Source organism: Sander lucioperca, chromosome 1 (genome assembly GCF_008315115.2).
Source record: "Sander lucioperca isolate FBNREF2018 chromosome 1, SLUC_FBN_1.2, whole genome shotgun sequence".
Classification (NCBI taxonomy): Eukaryota; Metazoa; Chordata; class Actinopteri; order Perciformes; family Percidae; genus Sander; species Sander lucioperca.
In genome coordinates this window covers 11,926,199-11,946,545 of record NC_050173.1, presented here as the reverse complement: position 1 = coordinate 11,946,545, position 20,347 = coordinate 11,926,199, and the positions used below count along the sequence as shown (strand labels likewise).

At 41.1% G+C, this 20,347-nt stretch overlaps 1 protein-coding gene across 11 annotated transcripts in view; it reads right to left on the bottom strand.

Annotated features, from left to right (window-relative positions):
* Positions 1–727: 727 nt before the first annotated feature.
* The window catches only part of si:ch73-287m6.1 (RIMS-binding protein 2), a 76,086-nt gene continuing 56,466 nt past the window's right edge, over positions 728–20,347 (bottom strand). For 9 of the 11 annotated variants that reach the window (XM_031277871.2, XM_035998446.1, XM_031277872.2 and 6 more), the window contains 14 exons: positions 19,491–20,309; positions 19,174–19,197; positions 17,811–17,962; positions 15,800–16,573; positions 15,474–15,629; positions 15,046–15,192; positions 13,610–13,706; positions 13,042–13,164; positions 9,314–9,483; positions 8,602–8,770; positions 8,349–8,449; positions 7,073–7,144; positions 6,262–6,426; positions 728–3,957 (listed from right to left, as the gene is read on the bottom strand). In XM_031277871.2, the coding sequence (XP_031133731.1) occupies positions 3,724–3,957; positions 6,262–6,426; positions 7,073–7,144; positions 8,349–8,449; positions 8,602–8,770; positions 9,314–9,483; positions 13,042–13,164; positions 13,610–13,706; positions 15,046–15,192; positions 15,474–15,629; positions 15,800–16,573; positions 17,811–17,962; positions 19,174–19,197; positions 19,491–20,309 (3,203 nt within the window). In that variant the 3' untranslated portion in view covers positions 728–3,723. The remainder of the gene's footprint in view (positions 3,958–6,261; positions 6,427–7,072; positions 7,145–8,348; positions 8,450–8,601; positions 8,771–9,313; positions 9,484–13,041; positions 13,165–13,609; positions 13,707–15,045; positions 15,193–15,473; positions 15,630–15,799; positions 16,574–17,810; positions 17,963–19,173; positions 19,198–19,490; positions 20,310–20,347) is intronic. The other 2 variants (XM_031277877.2, XM_031277878.2) reach the window with 2 other exon arrangements.

Sequence of the window (20,347 nt, the reverse complement as noted above, 5' to 3'; positions counted from 1 at the left end):
ACAAGCCTTTTACTTGAAGAGCCTCTAATATGGATGGACATTGATCCTGATATACAATCCCAGGTTATGTCACTGAAATGTGCCCATCAGAGGACATATATGTGGAACTTCATATCTTGCACTAATGTCAGACGCTACGTGTCTACCATCCTATTTTTTTTTTTTTAAATACCATGTGTCATTAAATTGTGTGACACTGTGATGATGAAAGATAACCCAAGTCTATGAAAGTCATCAGTCAGGTCCATCAGTCCAGGATATGAAAATATGATTGGAAATGTTGTACATTGTTCCCTTCTACAACGAGACATTTAATAATTTTTTATGAGTTAATTATATAGCTTTAATATTATCATGATAATGTAATACTGTGTTGATTTATATAAGGAATCTAATTTCTTTTCAGGTGTGAATGCAGACCCTTAGCTACCAAATTTAGAACACTGATCGTTAAAGGATGGTCTCTTAAAGAGCAGAATATTAAAGTCACTTAGTAACATCTGTTCTGTATATGTCAGGTCAAAGTGTGAGAGTCACACAGGGTTGAATACTTCCTGCTGTATTAAATACAATATTTGACCTTCAGTTAAAATGTATGACATACACAAATTAATGTAAACAAGGATTTGTTTTTTAAATATCAAATTTAATTTGGTTATAAAAGTTGTATTTTTTCACATGCACACCCACACATAATGAATCACCATAAATACTGTCCAATGATGTCTCTTTTTTTCTTTTTTAAACTTTGATTCACAAAGCAAGCACATACGGTGGACTGATACATCTGATTTCAAAGGACACTATGGAGAATGCTTGCAGTCTGTTAGAGGGAGAGGAAATCTCAGTGCACTAACAAAAAGGCTGTCGTAAAATCAAGTAGAAACATTTATAAATTATCTACAAATGGATCAAAGTACAAAAGAGCTACAGCGTTTAGAGACTCTACGCCCATTCACAAGTGAATGATTTGGCTTTGGGACACCATGTTACAGTAATTCAACTTTGTGACTTTGTGAATGAGAAACCATACATAAACAGCTTTGGAACCAAAAGCATGTAAACCGGTTGTCAGCCGAACTTTTCTTACAATCCATTTTGGCAAACCCTCACTAGTCATTGCATTGAATCAATACTATAAATAAATAATGAGGAGAGAGAACCCTCAAGTGCAACTTGACATAAAGGACAACTGGAGATACATAGGATTTACTGGATATTTAAAACTAAACAGAGAGAGGATAAGCTTTTTAAGGATTAAAGCTATGAGACATACTATCCCTCCAGTTAGTAATTCTTGAGCACTTTTAGTCACCTCCACAGCACACAAAATGTTGGTACAGTATTCCTCTTAGTAATCCAAGGTAATATTTGCTTTAAAAAAAAAGAAATTCCAATTTATTATTTCTATACTCTTGTACAATGACTATAATAAGCCAAAAACTGAGGTAGGTTTTCCCTTTTTTTTCTTTTTTCGGGGGGCATTGCGCATTTTAGGGCTTCCATTCTTTCATTTAGAATTTGGTTTGCTCTCCAAGCTCCAGGTTTTCCAATTTACCTGGATGTGAAAACCAGTAAAAAAAATAAAAAGGTTAATATAGGCTGAATTGGAACTACTGGCTGCAGAAGGATATCTGAAAGTTGAAAATTCATGCTGAATGTAGGATAAAGTTTATCATTAAACAGACTGTCCTACCCTAAAATACGACTTGTATGTCCTGGCACCGCTAGGGGCGCTAATTTATGAAACGCTCCTATTGGTCGTATAAGAGGGAAGGAATAAACAACCCATATGGATGTGTGTTTTGGAGGACTTGTGGGAGAACTGGAACAGAATAAATTGAAGAACAAAAACTTTGAAACAAGCTAAAACTAATTAAATTTGGAAAGTGAAAGTGAAATGCTGTCATTCACTTAGAACACTTCATTTAGATTTCAGTATGTCCTCACTGCAGACTCATCCATCTTGTATTCAAGACACATTTTGGAGCTTTTTACGCTGACAATGAATAACAAACTGAATTAATAGAGAGCCAGTGTGACAGTCTGCAGGATATCAAGTAGTTTCCACTGATCTGATGACATTTCCCATTGCAAGTCTTTTAGTGACATAATGCAAATATGTGTGTTGGTGTCAGAAGACTCGGTTAAATATGAAACATTCAGTGAGTCAACAAACTAAATGGAGAAACAGAAAATTGACATCACTGATAACTGTCTCCATGCAGACTCAGGCTTTGACTACATGTGCTTATTTCATAAATTGTTAAAATATCCAAGATCAAAGGAAAAAAGTCCAAATCTATTCCGTACCAGAAAAGGTGGAACATGTTAAATTGTAATGGTATAGTCCTTAAGTACTGTAAGTACAAGTCATGTAGAACATATATGCAACCAGATATGAAATGTGAAATCAGTTAGTGTTTCTCTCCACAGACCTCAGTTCGATGAAACATAACCAGCGAACAATGCACACCTTGACATTTTGATTTGTAATTTCTATTAGGCTTTAACGGCCTTTTAACATGAGACAACAAAACTGAACAGTGCACAGGCAATGGAGGTAGCAGCACATCACTAAACCACAGGACCAATAACTGCATGGCCTCTCCTTAAGAAAAGAAAAGTGAGCAAGAGACATGAAAGGTGCAAAACATGAACGCATCACATAATGCCGTACACACACACACACACACACACACACACACACAGGCACACAAAACATGTCTTTTACCAATCAAAACACCCACCTTTGTGCAATAGGAAGACAGACACAAAGTTTTGTCTTGTACTAGGCGTTTCATGACAGTTTGACAGCGAGGACGCAGACACACATTTTTGCTCTTATTTAATTTAAAAAAAATGACAAAGCACAAGCAACCCGTCATGAAACAAAAAAAACCCGGTGTAAATCAAACTTGTAATCAAACGAGAAATGTCACGCTCATCTTGTTTTAATAAAGGCCACTGAGACAGCTAAGCTCGCCCGGGGTCTCTGACGTTAATGCCCTGTTGCCAATCTGCTATTCTATTTTTTATTTTTTTTTTAAATGCCTTTCATCACAGAAAAACTCCACTCTGCTGAAATCACAGGTACAAGTGGAAATGTTTCTTCCACATACATATGCTACCGCCTCTCTATGATATTGCACAGAATAAAGCCTTTGTGTTAGCAGCCAGCATTACTTCACAGAATGCCTCGATAACAGTGTAGTCTATTTGAGATCTTCATAGAGGAGTAAGGTCTCCGTTTCCTTGAAGTGACATCAATACTCCACAAATATTTATGTTTTTGTTTTTTTGCTGAGAAAAAAGCCTGTTAGAAGATGTAACCAGATGCTTTGTTTTCATAGCTACCCTGCTTTAAACAAATGAATAGTTTCTTTAAGTAATGATAAAGAAAACAGAAAAATACTGTCATGAAAATCCTAGTTTTTTGTAGTTTTTTTAGTCATCCGTTGATTTAAAATACATCACAGTAGTATGTTATTGTGTCTGCAGGTGACCTCTCTCTTGATTTTGGCACTGCACTGTACATAATTGATTTGTGTCCATCACCGTACATGAATAATTGTATCACTGGTTATATTAAAATAGGCTCAGGCAGTCCAGGAGACAAAGCTCACATCTTCTCTGTCATGTGTTGTTGGATCAGAGTTGATTGTATGGATGCAATATACAGAGCCTGGCATATACACGTAACGTACATGTATGCCTTTTTTTTTATTTCACAGGGGAGAGTTTCTTCAGGAGCTTCTTCCCCTTGGAAAGTAGTCCTTTCTTCTTCTTGTTTGCCAGATCTTGGTCTCGGGGGTCCCTAGACTCCACAGGGATGCGGGGGCCCCTCGTAGGACTGAGGGGTCTCATGGTGCCTGGGAGGAGGGGCCGAACAATCGGGGACGGCGCTCGGACAGGTGTGGCGTCGTTGTCGACCGCGTCGGTGGTTTCTGTGGTAACCTGAGGAGAGAAGCGATTGGGGAGGTGTGGAGGCATGGGGCAGCGTATTACAAAAGAAGCAACCCTTTTACACTGCAGACTAGGCCTCAGTCTGTCTGTCTATTTGTCCTTCTGTCTGTCTCTATATTTTTCCATCTGTGTCTGTCTGTCTGGCTGTCTATCTATCTGTCTAAATTCTTTATCAAACTCTACTTTAAATGCAGAAGGCAGTGTGAATGTTTTGTTCAATAAGCAGTGTACACAGCCCTCTGAGTGTGAGTTCTCTGTGATCTAAAACCTCTACACAGCTGAGGGGCACTCACTGAACACATAATTAAACAATTATCCACTTACTTAATGATGTCTTACTTGCTTGTTTGTTGCCTGACTGTACTTGTTGAGAAACACGTCTGATTGGTTTTATTCTGTAATTCAAATGCATTATTTATACCTCCAGCAAGGTGGTTACATTTTGGCCCTATTTGTTGATCAGCAGGAAATCTCAAACTATCATTTCTATTCAATGTGATGGATGGTAAGGGTTAAGAAATAACTTATTTTCTTCTCTTTTAACATTACCAAATGGCACATGTATCACATGGCTGTCCAGCACAACATGCATTTAATACAGATTTTTAAAAAGCTAAACATCACAACACATCTATCTATCTATCTATCTATAGCTTTTATCATAGTTTCATAAATAATTAGTAAAATAAAATATATATACACACACACACACACACACAAGTTGTACATATGTAAAAGAAACACTGAGGAAGAAGCCATCAAACGTTGAGCACGACATCAGCACAAGACAGAGCTGGAGAAGTCCACCATCAGTAGGCCATGAGGAAACATAAAGTACAGTCGTATACAGTACAACACCTAGGGACACAACTGTAGATACCAGGCTTCTCATCTAATGCAGCAGCTGGATACAAAGGTATGTGTCTGCATCATCAGTAAGATGATATAGTTTGTATTTTGATATCATGAAATTTCAGATTTAGAAGAGTCTAGTTTTCTTAGACTCTGGTCCAAATTGTCAGTGATTTGTCATAAATATACAGAAATATACCGCCTTTGGGTGACAAAAATGCTGCTATTCAGTATTGTGTTAAAACATTTGTACAATTTGAAATAAATATGTACAGTATATATTTGAAAACTTTAAACCAGGAGAAATGTCACATTTTACTGATCTGCTACGTCACCGTGAAAAAAAAGAGCATTACATAAACACTTAAGTGCGTCCATAATGTGAATTGGCATTTGAAAGCCTTTGCTGTGACCACACAAGCTGTGCGCATTAGAGCCGCGAGTTTGGTATCTCAAGTTGCTGACTTACTGTACAAGGCAGACAGAGCCATTTATGGTGTGAAATGAACAATCTTCTTCTGTGTGTTTGTTTTGTTTTGCCAAGCGGGTGAGGAAAAACAAAAAAGAAATCAGATGTGGCAGCAGAGTTATCGTCACAAAAAAAAAACACACACACACCACTATGCAAACTGAAAACAACATCAACACCAACACCAACACACATGAACACAGAGCGCAAAAAAAAGAAGGTTTTTAATATCCAATGTTTTCTTTTATTGTTCTCTTGTAACAATACAGTATGGATGTATCAGTGCTGCGATTAGTTTTGTCTCTCGAGCTCAAAGCAAACATGGCATATCCGCTGTCAACAGGGCTGAAAAATAGATTTGATGTGTGTGCAATATACATAAAGAAACAAAGCCTCTTTAAGGAAATACAGCAGTCGAGCCAAGAAAGTTATAAAATGTATCAAGTTTGAAAAAGGCATGCTTCGCTCTCTTTTTCATCTTTAAAGTTTTCTCTCAAATTATTTATTTCAGTGTCATTGGGTAGCCATTGTTATGTGTTAATAAAGCACTTATTATTATACACAATAACCACCATTTGATTTTGTGTTCCAGTGCAAAGAGGTACCAAATTATCTTGTGTAAGGAATGAGTTGAGCCTTTTTCAAGTCCTCCATAACCAGTGCTACATGCATAAATTACCCGCAGAGCTCCCACAGTCTATCCTCTCTCTGTCCATGTCAGGCTTTGCTTCTTCCTTTCTCTGAGACTCAGAAAGGTGTTAACACTGGATTTTTGTCCCCTTTTCCAAACGGGGAGGGGGGAGGGGGAGGGCTTGTTAGTTTGTATAGAGTCACCACTGTCACCACATGGACAAACACACACAATGAACAGCACACAGACGGCAAGTGGAGGAAGCGAGAGACGGAAATCAAGAGAGAGGACGGAGGATGGATGAACACAGGGCCTAGCGCTGAGAGCGGCGATGATGATGTACCCGTTTGCCCTCTGAGACGGTGGCGGCAGAGTTGGCAGGCGGCCGGTTGGCAGGCTCTTCCTGGGGGTAGTGGGACGGAGTATCGGTCAGATACACCTCCACGTCATCAGGCACTTCTTCCAGGAAGTTAGAGGGAACCAGACCACGGTGGCCGTTGATCTCACCCTGTGGAACGGAAATGAGAAGAGGAGACATTTCTGTCTGAACATGATGCATTTCATACTGTATACACAATACGTCATACTGTATATGCACTGTTTAGGCTCTAATTTCTTTTAATCTCCTCAGGGATATATCAGGTCACTTTCAATGAAATCTTTCTTTTTGTTCTCTAAAATCAGCATGTGAAACTAATTTACACTGCCACTCCTTGGACCTTTTTATTATTACATTCATGTCTCTGTTTCAAAATGATTCAACTGCAGATCCATCATCCTTCCCAAACTTCTGGTTTGTTTGACACCCACAGTCCTGCCTGTAATCATTCAATGTGCAAAAATTGGGAACCTACAGTTAACACATTGATGTTACAGTAATACCCTGTACAATGTTCCACATTTGGGAAATACGCTTATTCACTTTCTTGCTTAGAGTTTCATGCGAAGATACCACTGTCATGTAGAAACAGCTCGCCTCGCTCTGCCTTAAAATAAAAAATCTGCCCACCAGTACCTCTAAAAATGAACATGTCATATCTTGATGATTTATTCTGTATAAAAAAAAGAGTAAGGATTGCTGGTCCAGTTTTGTACAGATTAAACAAAAGATAACACGTTGATTAGAGAAGCAAACATGGCCAAGCAGCACTCACATAATAGAATCCGTCTTCATCAATATCTCCAAACACAGCCATGATGTCACCAGCACAGAAGGTCAGCTCAGCCTATCAGGAGACAGAGACACAGAAAGGGATATACTATGTCTTAATCTGTTATACCATTATTATAATATAAGTTATAAGTTATATATAGTTGACTAAAAAGAGGAATAAAAAAATCATCTTTTGCAAATTGATCTTAATGCCTTAATTAAAAAAAATGAGGAAAAATCCAATCTTTAAGGACACCAATTTTCTTTGTGAATGAATAATGTATCGTAAATAAATAAATGTTCTTCCTTAAAATACAGGGGGCATAAGTAAGTACACCCCTATGTTAAATTCCCATAGAGGCAGACAGATTTTTATTTTTAAAGGCCAGTTATTTCATGGATCCAGGATACTATGCATCCTGATAAAGTTCCCTTGGCCTTTGGAATTAAAATAGCCCCACATCATCACATACCCTTCACCATACCTAGACATTGGCATGGTTTATTTCAGTTAGCCTAATAGCTGGTTTGATTTGCATTGAGAGATGATTTTATGGAAAGTACCCTGTGCCAATGTCTAGGTATGGTGAAGGGTATGTGATGATGTGGGGCTATTTTAATTCCAAAGGCCAAGGGAACTTTATCAGGATGCATAGTATCCTGGATCCATGAAATAACTGGCCTTTAAAAATAAAAATCTGCCTGCCTCTATGGGAATTTAACATAGGGGTGTACTTACTTATGCCCCCTGTATTTTAAGGAAAAAACATTTATTTATTTACGATACATTATTCATTCACAAAGAAAATTGGTGTCCTTAAAGATTGGATTTTTCCTCATTTTTTTAATTAAGGCATTAAGATCAATTTGCAAAAGATGATTTTTTTATTCCTCTTTTTAGTCAACTTTAGCATGGGTGTCCTAATTTTTTCACATGACTGTATATAGAAGGTTGAAAGCACATAATTGGAAGTCACTTTGGATAAAAGCATCTGCTAAATGACATGTAATGTGATGTAATGTAATACACATATATATATATATATATATATATATATATATATATATATATATATATATATATGCATATGCATATTAGCTTATGTTATAAATGCTGTGGTGTGTGGCATAGGTTTATGCTACATACTTGTCCCTATACAAATAAACATTAAAATAAAAAATAAAAATGTGTTTATGTGTGGCTATCGTCTGATACAGCACTTCCTGGATCTGTAAGTGTGTGTGTTCAGCGAGGGGTCATTATCAGTTAGTGATACCTCGACATCAACATTAGGGGAGCTCTCTCGGGGATCGTAGTCGTACAGAGCCACCATCCTCCTCGAGGCCTGATCTCGACGGAGGCCTCTTCTGTTCTGCTCTGCAATCAATAATGGGTGGCTTGTTTAACACAAAGTATTTCATCTCGTGTTTCGATTCACAATCACACTTTTCAACCCCACTGACTCTGAAGCAGTTCCATAACTGTCTAACTTGTCCATGAAAGTGAGGATGCCAGCGTAGTAGGCCTACCTATTCTGTCCACAGGGGTGCTGAGTGGCAGAAAGCCCTGTTTGATGAGCTGGTCCATGGTCTCCTCGTCCTCCGCTCGGATCTCTGAGACCATGTTACAGGGGATCAGCCCCATCCTGCCTCTCACTTCTGCTCTGTAAAACCCATCTGTATCTTTATCACCGTACACCTGCCAGACAAGAGAGTAAAAGAGTGATGTTTAGCACTCCCGCTTTAAAACTGTCATGCCAGTGATTTACATGTTTTTTTTAGATGTCCTTTAGCATATGTATTTTATATTTTCAGATGAACATGGCAAACCCTATATAAAGGTCAATTCCAGAACAATTTGTACAAAAATATATGTTTGTTATGATGATGCAACACTGACGCAAATTTGTCAGCTGCTACAAAAATGTATGTTTTTTTAATTGTACTGTAAAATAGAGTTCGAAGGAAAAATAGAGATTCAAGACATTAACATTTTTTACTGACAACTATACACAACAATCTTGCACAAACAACAAGCAATAGTGACGGCTGAAGTCAGTCTGAAAGAACTGCGCACTAAAACAACCATTTATGACAGCCAATTTTTAAATTTCAGTATTATAGTGTTTGTTCATGGACAAAATGCAGCAAACAACTATAACCTTATAGCTTGGATGCAAAGAGGAAGTCAGAATATGCTGTACGTCAAAGTATCTGACCAATCTTAACTGTAAACTCCCACCCTAATGATCTGCCCCTCTTTGAAGGGCAGCTCCTCATCAGCTGCATCTGGGTTGGGGGACATGGACAGTGGATCGTAGTCAAAGAGGGCCACAAAGATCCGGAAAGACTCCTCGGGCTCTGACTCATCATAGTAGGTGGGAGAGCGGCGATCCCGATCCCTGTAGTCATCTTAAATACATTGAAGACAAACACATTCCATCATCCTGCATCGCTAGAACAAGCGACCACTGAATGTGGTCCAACACACAAAACAGGAACTTTGGAGGAGACTTTGTTTCTTTGTAGAAATATTTAATATTTGCAAACATAGTTTTTATGTTTGTTACGGTGGCCGACAGGGGCAGACGCGCTGCAACTTAAGAAAACACAGGCAAATAGACAAAACACAAGCAAATTAAGAAAACAACTTCATTAATTTGACAACACATGCGCAGCATTCAGCAAACGCGCTGCAAATACACACAACACAACCAAATACATAAACGCACTGCAAATAAAAAATGATGCAAAAAGAAAAGCACGCAAACCGCGAAAAAAGAAGCGATGCAAAAAGAAAAACAACTTCATTAATTTGACAACACATGCGCGGCATTCAGCAAACGCACTGCAAATATCACAATACAACCAAATACATAAACGCACTGCAAATATCACAATACAACCAAATACATAAACGCGCTGCAAATATCACAATACAACCAAATACATAAACGCGCTGCAAATATCACAATACAACCAAATACATAAACGCGCTGCAAATATCACAATACAACCAAATACATAAACGCGCTGCAAATATCACAATACAACCAAATACATAAACGCGCTGCAAATATCACAATACAACCAAATACATAAACGCACTGCAAATGCACACAACACAACCAATTAGATAAACGCGCTGCAAATATGAAACGATGCAAAAAGAAAAGCACACAAACCCAGAAAACAAATGCAACAAAAAAACGCTGCATCCAGATTACACAACGGAAGTTCTCCAGGCCTCTAGAGGGAGCAGCTAGTGGAACAGCTGGATTTTCGACCCCACGGTGAGAGAGGGAGGGAGGGAGAGAGAGAGAGAGAGAGAGAGAGAGAGAGAGAGAGAGAGAGAGAGAGAGAGAGAGAGAGAGAGAGAGAGAGAGAGAGAGAGAGAGAAACTGCATAGACTGTAAATATTAAATCTATGTTTGAGATATGTTTTCTCTCGTTTGGTGGGTGTGTCTCGGCTCAGGTCCCAGCTGATACTCAATCAGCAGAGACGTCTGTAAACTTGTGGTGATAAAACATTTAAAACTGCATCAGCGTTTAACGTTGACGTTTGTTTAAGCCACATGAGAGGGTTTAATTTCGAGGTCCGAAATTACTGAAGTGTAGGCCTCCTTAAGTGTAATATTGTGATCATACAACAACGGTTACCAACAAAATAAGTGATCAATATGTATTCATATTGTGGAGCAATTCGCTCTTGAAATACAAAAAACAGACAGGATTTCTAGTCCCTCCCTGTTAGTAAACCAGCCAATTTACCGTGGGATTTATCAAACTGAATAAATCCCGCCTGCACATATAAACACAAAACTGCTTTGCTAACTCCAACGTGTTGTAAGTAAGACATCTGCTGAAAAAGTTATTGTATTCATTAGCATGATTGCCGTACTGTTTAGTTCACAAACATCAAACACACCAAAGTACAAACACATAGCGGACCAGACGCAAGCTTTTATTTTGAAAAGCCGAAGCTCGGGGACAGCACCAGCCGGGAGGGCATGAGACGGGAGCATAGACTGTATATTAATAATATATTATGTTATTAATAATAATAATAATAATATGAATTTAATATCGGTTAATAACGGTCGAAAATCCAGCTGTTCCACTAGCTGCTCCCTCTAGAGGCCTGGAGAACTTCCGTTGTGTAATCTGGATGCAGCGTTTTTTTGTTGCATTTGTTTTCTGGGTTTGTGTGCTTTTCTTTTTGCATCGTTTCATATTTGCATCGCGTTTATCTATTTGGTTGTGTTGTGTATATTTGCAGTGCGTTTATGTATTTGGTTGTGTTGTGATATTTGCAGCGCGTTTGCTGAATACTGCGCATGTGTTGTCAAATTAATGAAGTTGTTTTTCTTTTTGCATCGCTTCTTTTTTCGGGGTTTGCGTGCTTTTCTTTTTGCATCGTTTTTTATTTGCAGCGCGTTTATGTATTTGGTTGTGTTGTGGTATTTGCAGCGCGTCTGCTGAATGCTGCGCATGTGTTGTCAAATTAATGAAGTTGTTTTCTTAATTTGCTTGTGTTTTGTCTATTTGCGTGTGTTTTCTTAAGTTGCAGGGCGTCTGCCCCTGTCGGCCACCGTAGTTTGTCTTCTGTAAAATGTGAGCCTGTGTTTGTGGTGTTCAGTCACAAATTGAACAGATTTCAGGGCTCAGAAACTAAACTTGAAAATCATTTGGTGAATAAATTGTTGCATATAGTATATACACTCCTATGAAGAGCAAGTCCATATGTTTACATATTGATGTCTTAGCCATGCTTGAATCAATTTTGTCTCAAAATGTCTCATTGATTTGCTGTATTGCATGACAGATTTGATTTTTCTGTCTAGCCACAATTGTGCCTATCAGCGTGCAGGAAAAAATCTGTGGTCAGTCAACTATTTACTATTTACACACACACAGCCCCACACACACACACACACACACACACACACACACACACACACACACACACACACACACACACACACACACACACACACACTTTTATACTTTTGTCTATTTTTATGTTTGAAAATGCAGTGTGAGACAAATGAGAAGCAAGACAAACCATGGTGCAATACACAGAGTGTGATTCATGTACACCAGAAACACACAAGACATGCATGCTACATGAAACCTAAAGAAAAATAAAGATACAACTCCATATGTCTATTTTCACTTCATATAAAAACATTTGAGTGAAAGTGATTTGAAGCAAAAATCCAAAACTTCCCACACATTGCCAACCCTTGTAGCTGCAAGAGGTTTAAAGCACAGTTGTTGTGGAAGCCTGTCATATATATTCGAATTTGGAAAAATGTACTAGCTAGCAAAGTGTGATACTGTTGGGCCAAAGGGTTATTTTGGTGCTTTAAAAAACAAGCATGATGTGAAATGCATTGCTCCTGGGTGAGCATATGCCAAGCTACAGAAGGTTTGGTAATTGTATTTATGCGGTACTAGCAAAAAAAAATATAAGGGATAACTGCATTTCCAACAACTGATACTGTATTTCATACTCAAGAAACTTAAACATCTATATAAAAAAAAAAGCAGTGAATGTGTAGTCATTCAGTCATTTAATGTCTACCACTTATATGTCTTTAAAATCTCATGCATGAATGCTCTCATTAAAAGTGTGGTTGTACCACAAAGGGAAGGGGTTTAGCAGGCATCTGGAGTTCAGTGCAGTGAGTGAGGCATTCTCTGAGCAGTCAATCATTTATCATCTGCAACTGTGGAAACGTTCATCCTGGACCACAGGTATGGCTTGCCAGTGGGTCCACCATTTCAGTGCAGTGCAGTCATGCTGTTCAACTGTAAGCATAATAATAACTATTATTATTTGAGACAGAGAAACAGGCACTTGCAAGTGTCCACAGCTACGTCTTGCTGTTTTGTTTTTTTTGCCAGTTGCTGGTGGCATTGTTGTTGCCATGCTGTGGTGGTAGAAACAGGACTGCAGGCACATACCATGGGGAGACCTGGTGCCGCCCATGTGCCTGCGGGAAGACCACTTCCTGTGCCGAGCTACTTTGCCATAGTAAACATCCTCGGTGATGGGGTTTCCCTCACCGTTATTCTCAGAGGTTACCTCTACAGGAAACACCAATTAGAGGGTGATGGGGTTACAATGCAAATCTCAACATTCCCCTCCCAAAAGGTTAACTGAAGATTTTTTGTTGCTTAGACAACAAGGTAAAAACACATAGACACAGGAAAGTATAAAAAACTACTGTCGTGATTGTCAGATTCTTCATCAGAGTATCAGTGTGTAGTGCAACTGTGTACAGCGGTTTAAGAAAAGTGTCAGCTTGTTGCATCATAATAATCTCTGCAAGATCAAACTTATGTTCAGGTAGTGAAGGGCATGAGCATGGTTCATAGACACAGTGGTTATCTGGAGACACAGAGAAGCTCATGATGGTTTTAACAGAGCAACAAACGCTTCTGTTCTATGGCACGGAAAACATAAAAAAAAATATATATATATCTTAAAGACACTCCCCTCCGCTCTCTCTAGCCACCCACCCATACTGACCAATGGAGGGGACCATTAGAGGTCGTCTCTGAGGCTGGGAACCGCCATGATGAGTTCTTCGCCCAGTCTCCCGGTCATGACGGCCTCCAGCGTTGGCCTGAAATAAACATAAACCACAGAAAAAATTCGCAAACATTAAACATTCATGAGCTGCTCACAGACAAATGGACATACTCGCAAAACAGTATGTGAAAAAAAGGCACGTTGACAAATTGTATGTAAACAAAATCATGCAGCACTCAAAGGCAGGCACACTAAAACACAGACGCAGAGACACACACTCAGACACACACAAGCCCACGGGAAATGTTAACATTCCAAATAAGCGAATACTGATAACATACGTTAAAAAAAAAAAAAAAAAAATGGTGTCAAAGATATCGGTAAGCACTGTCTACCGTATGTTACTGTGTAGACTCCCTTCACAGCGCTAAACTGTTCAAACCCAGTCTCTCTCTGTGTCTCTCTCCAAGGTGCTGAACACACTCACGCCCAGTCTATCTTCATTTCTCTCCATAGAGCTGAAACATTAAAGGTGCTCTCTGCAGCTTTGCGACAATGTTCTGTATTTTGATTCTGTGCCAGCAGGCGGTGGCAAGGCGCAGCTCCATGTTACCTCCGATCTATATCGACGACGTTTCATTTCTGAGATTGTTCAGGTGCTGCCGGAAATTCCACCAGATGTCCCTCACTGCTTTCTTTGTGTTGGCATTCTTAACTCCGCCCGATTTATGAGTACTATGGTGAACTGCTCCTCAAACAACTTTTGAACGCACACATTGTTGTTCCACCAAAACAAGTTCCTTCCCGAGGCTATTTTGCAGAGGCCCCATCATTGTGTCCGTCGCTTAGCGCCGCTCAAGACGATTGTGATTGGTTTAAAGAAATGCCAATAAACCAGAGCACGTTTTTCTCCCATCCCGGATTGTTGTGTGGACTAGCCAGACCTTCCTCCGGAGCGCTGTGGAGGAAGGTCTGGCAACGAGACTACCTCCGATCCTACTAATAGCCGGTATCATACACCACAGGCTGCTGCTATGTACCGAGTATAATCTCATCACATAGCTAAATAGAGAAGATTGCAGCTTAAAAAATAGTAGATTGTTAGCAAAATAGCAAGTTTTGATGACTAATATCATAAAAGTTGGTCCAGACCAGATGATCAAACTGCTCCGGTACTGGTACCGTTATGTTGATATGCTGCCTGAAAGCACTGAAACCCAGTCTGGCTCTTTCTGTTTCTCTCCATGGTGCTGATTTATTTCTCCCTTTTTCTATGAATTTGAATTAAACTCAGCACACACACTAACAACACATCAAATGCAAGTCAAGGCAGCAGTCTCAATTGAAGTATCTGTGCCTGTGCAGTTCACTAAATAATAATAAATTTGGGTGGTTATGACTCTTGGGTTTAGAATAAGTGCAAAGAACTGCACCTTGGGTGTGTTGTGCGTGTTGCGTCGACGTCCCTCTTCCAGCTGCATCTCAGAGTACAGCTCCTCCTCATCCTCTTCAATGATGTCAGACAGGTCAGAGCCCCGGCTGCTTTCGCTGTGATAATCTTCATTGTGACCATAGTGAGGCTTTTGGCAGTCACACACATACAAACACACAAACACACAGACGCATTTGTTTAAGTCCACATACATACATACAGACATGCACACACCAAACACACATGGGTGGGCAAACACACGCACATGAACACACACAGAGACACGGTCAAAGGAGTGTATGCATGCAACCACCCAGACATGCATGCACACACACGTCCAAACATACACACACGTAAGAGGTTGTCCATTGAAAACACATTGGGACTAAAGAAGGTAAAAAGATCCATCACTTATCATATTGTTCTTACCGGCCTCCCAAGCTCAGAGCCTCTGAGGAACTCATCAACTGAGGGTCCTCTCCGACGGCCGCCCGCAAACCCTTCTTCGTCTTCCTCTTCCTCATCAGAGTGATGCTGGTGAAATGAACGACCCTGCTCTCCGTATTTGCCCTGCCTCCTGTCCCCCTGAAAACATGCATGAAAAGTGAGGTTAGTGAGTAACAGAGACAAGGGGGTACCAGTGGTACTTCATTATTGATTTTTGACTTGATATTTACATTTTTACTAGTTTGACATTGCAATCTGCTGTCTTTATATTGTAAATATACTGACAGTCATAGAAATTATCATCAGACCTTGCCACTTTCTGCTGCCACCCTTTGCGCTGCTTCTCGGGCGATGGCTTTGGCCACCGTGTCCGGGATGAGTGTGCCTCGAGGCTGTGGAAGAATCCTCTGGGGGGAGGGGGAGCGTGGATTGGCAGGGGGAGGGGCCTCAAGGGTGTGGCCTTGCATGGGCACAGGAGGCTGGGAAGAGGGCGAGCGTGTGGGGTCCCAGCCAGGCTGGCCAGGAGGAAAAGCTCCCCCGTGGTGGGCCGCGTGCTCTTTGGCATCCAGGTCTCTGGCACATACTGGTCTCTGAGGTATAGGGTGGTGATGGGGGTGGGGTAGCAGAGGCAGTTGGTGCTGGGGCCTGGGACCTTGTTGGGAAGGGTAAGGCTGAAGGTGTAGGGGCTGAGGACGTGGGGGTCGAAGCTGGGGTTGCGGGGGTCCACCTGGGTGGGAATTTCTGGGATGGGGTTGAGGGTGAGGAGGATGTGGTTGGAGTGGTTGTCCATGTGCCTGGGGTGGAGCGGGAAGTTGGGGTGTGGCATGAGGATGGTGAGGGGATTGGAGGTGGGGTTGAGCATGGGAGTGCGGAGGGGGGCCTGCGTGGGGGTGCATTGGCGGTGGCAGGGGCAGAGCAGGTAGAGGCACAAGGAGGTTGTTTGGAATGACGGCAACTTGGGAGTCCTGGGATTCTCCCTGTACTGATAGCGTCCTGACGATGACTTCCCTGGCCTCCAGGCACTGAATCCTTGTCAGCTCGACAGTAACATAGTCTGCCATTGGGAACAATACCTCAGCTATCTGGATTTAAACAAGAGAAAATTAAAAGGTGACATCAACAGAATTCAATTCTTTTTAACAACTGACACAACTCTTTCCTTTAGTGCCACCCTAAGACTCCAAGACTAAGAGAACGAAAAAGAACTTTTTGTTCTGAGCAAAAACCCCTCACAATTTATCAATTTTGCTATAAGTATGTGAAGCACATAATAAGGCAGAAAACATTGTGCTGTCAAAGTTTCAACATACTGTGTTGATTTACTTTGGCAGTCACCAGAGGGAGTGAGAGACCTTTCCGAAAGGTTCACAGGTCCCAGATTGAGAGTCTTGCACTGAACATAAATCACAAGTAGGTGGCACTGCTGTGTGCGCTGAGGGCACTGATGACATAATGCTCAACACAAAACAGAGGCTATTACCACCCCATCTGTGATGTAGGTGCTCATGTTTCAACTGGATTAAACATGATTAAACAACTCACACAATGGTGTACATACTGTATGCGGGCCTTTAAAATATGGATCCAATTCATACTTTGCACGTGACGTCATAACTACTGGCTGGCGGGCAAGAACATCATTCTCCTAGCAACGATTAGCAAACGTTAGCGGGTAGCTAGCTAACTAGTAACACTCACCTTTGCTTTGATTATGAATATATTTTTTATATAGTAGATAGTTTTTCAACTCCCATACGACAGCATTGTTAACCCATCCTCTCTTGAAAAAAATTTAGCTATCTGTACTTTTGTAGGCTTTCATTTTTTGTGCGGTGTAAGGTGACAGATTCGCTATAAGATAGATGTAAATATCTCCAAACTCCAAGTCTGGTAGAGACTTTGCCATCTTCAAAGCAATGAAAACATCAGCGAGTGCTGTGTATGGATCATAAGTTCCGAGTATGTTCTTTTCGTGATATCTAATTTTAACATTTGGTGACATATGGTCTAAATAGTTGATTGATTGTAGTATTGGACATCTGCAAGGCTGCAATTCCCCTGGCTGGCCACTGTTCATCGCTATTCTATCGGCGTTTCTTGCCTGCCAGGTATCCATGGTAATGACGTCACTGCAAAGTATGAATATGCCTGTGAATTCTCCACAAACCGGTCCCGTGGTACTATGCATGGTACTGTACAAAGTGTACCTAATTTTCCCTCTAACCATGAGTGATGCCTTTAACCCAAGATAAGCCCCTCACCATACCTTTTAACAGAGGATGTAGTCTTGGTCGGTAATACGAACACTTGCTAACTCACCCTCTGTCCTTTAGTGCAGACTGCATAGCCAACGACATTTGCCCCATTGGATGTGCCCATGGGAGAGAGGATGGGGGGCTTCCAGCGGACCTGTAGGACCCCTGGAGCCTGCCCACAGAGCACCTGTACATCCTGGGGAGGCTGGGGAGGGCCTGGGAGATGAGAGAACAGGTATTTGTTTTTTTAATTAAAAAAGTTATGTTAGATATTTACTGTTTTAATATCACTAATATATAAACAAGAGGAAAGGGTGTGAAGCATTCATCAAATGCACAAATTGGCACACACAACATGCATAGAAATGTCCACATACAATAGGGGAGGGGGGTGGGAGTGAGGATTCAAGAAACAACAAACTGGGTTCATTTATTTCTGCATATTTCAATTTGTGAAAGAATGACACAACACCTTATTTGTACTTTGTAGATATACACAGTTCATGCGGATACTTGTGATTATGTGACATTGCCAATGGGGGACATTCAAAAGTTGTGTGCTGTGTTTTTAAAATGTCATTTAACTAAATGATCATGTTATCATGGCAGTACACTAACACTAACATAATCTAAGATACTCTATAATCAAACTGAGTTGTAAAATGAAATTCTCTTAGTGTAGTTGTATTTTTACAAAATCAAATATGAACAATTATGTGTGTGTTCCTCTGGTCTAGCACTGTCCCATAACCCTATACTACTCTTTATGGGAGGAGAAACATTGAAGGTAAAATAAAACAATGTGGGGTTCTGGGCCTCCTGAGAGAAGCGCTGTTGTCTCCGCATGCAGGACACAATCCAGAGAGACTGACTGCAGCCCATTCTTTCTCTTCCACTCTTCTGGATCACTGGATAAAACATGCACAACTGCATTCAAGCAGAGGCAAATGCACACTCATACAAAATGGTCACTCCAGTGAGCAGTGGAGGGGCACTGCTTTATATAGCACTGGTTCCTACAGGCTAGGCTATATGCTGAGGAAATGACTCATCTGAATAATAACTGATCATATCTTGCGATGCATGACTGCTCTGTAATTAGTGATGTGCTCAGTGCAGTAAGCAAACTTGGGCAACATTGCATTTACAATTTCTTTGTTTGTTTGTTTTTTTTAAATATATTTAAATTCCAATAGATACACAAATGACAGCATTGTGTTCAATAAATGCCATGTTGCCCAGATCCCTTCATTGATTGCTCATATTGAACATTATGTCATAATCATTCCCAGTGTCATGACTATGGCCCTCTTCCAAAATTATCATAGCACTAATGTCATCTCTGCCCATTGGTTTGCAATAGAAGAAAATCATTTAGTGCTCAGACATTTGGGAAACCCAGCCCAGGACTGATGTTTCATTCTGACCTGTTCTGCAATATGGTGGTGGACCTAGACAAAATACAATACACAACAATGGCATGGTAAGGCAATGCTGTACTGTACTCTTCTACAGCACAGTACAATAACCTTAACATTGATATGGCATTACATATTTGAGCTGTCATTACAGTAAACTGAAATAAACAGTAGAATAGTAGCAGTCTGTCATCTATATCTGTCTCCAACATTTTTTAAAACGTGTAAAGAGCAATCATAAAAAAAATACTGACAATTGTCTGGTATGGAGCTCTGCATATATTATTGATACTGTATCTCTATGTATAGAAATGAGCTTTGCTGACCTGCAGCCTGAGTGCAGAACTCCACACCGGCTTCTTTTCTCTCTCTCTGCTCCAGAGGCAGTTGCCATGGCACCTGGTGCGGCTGTGCCACCACCGTCACTTTGTACACCGTCAGGGGCTTCAGGTTGATAAAGCGTAGTATATACCTTCCTGGCTTTACCACTGCATGCTCTACCCCGTCCAAGAACACGGTGTGACCATAGTTACTGTTGCTAGGCAACCAGGAGAGCTCGGCAGTGTCGCGCTGTATGTCGTCCACCCGAAGGCCGCACGGCGCCACCACCACGTTGGCTCCCACCAGCAAGGTGCAGCGCAGCTCGTCTGACAGGCCCCGGTCCGTGACACTCTGCACCGACACGCGATGAACGCAGCCGTCCAGGTCCAGCTTCTCCAGCAAACACTTGGTCCGGCCACCGTACGCTATACTGGCACGAAGCTCCCCGTCTACTAACACGTTGTAGCCAGAGATGTTCCCCCAGCCCAAAGGCACTAGTGGAGGCTCCCAGGCCACAATGACGCTCCGTGCCAGCTGCTTGATCAAGTTGATCTTTCGGGGATAAGGCACAACGTCTTCAGCCAGGTCCTCAGGGTCCATGGGCCCCCCTGTCCCATTGCTACAGGGAACCAAGGCGTTAGATGAGCCCAGGAGACCATCCTGTGAGGCACCTCCATCCACTGCCATCAAGGCCAGGGGCATATGGTCCAGTGGGCCCAGGTCTTCTCCTCCCTCCCCAGACTGAATCGCTAGCTTTTCCTTGTCCTGGACAAACTCCACAAAGTTGGACGGAACAAGTCCTCGCTGGCCATCTAGCAGCTCCCCTGTGAAAGAGAAAGACATAGAGAGGCAGATGTTGTGT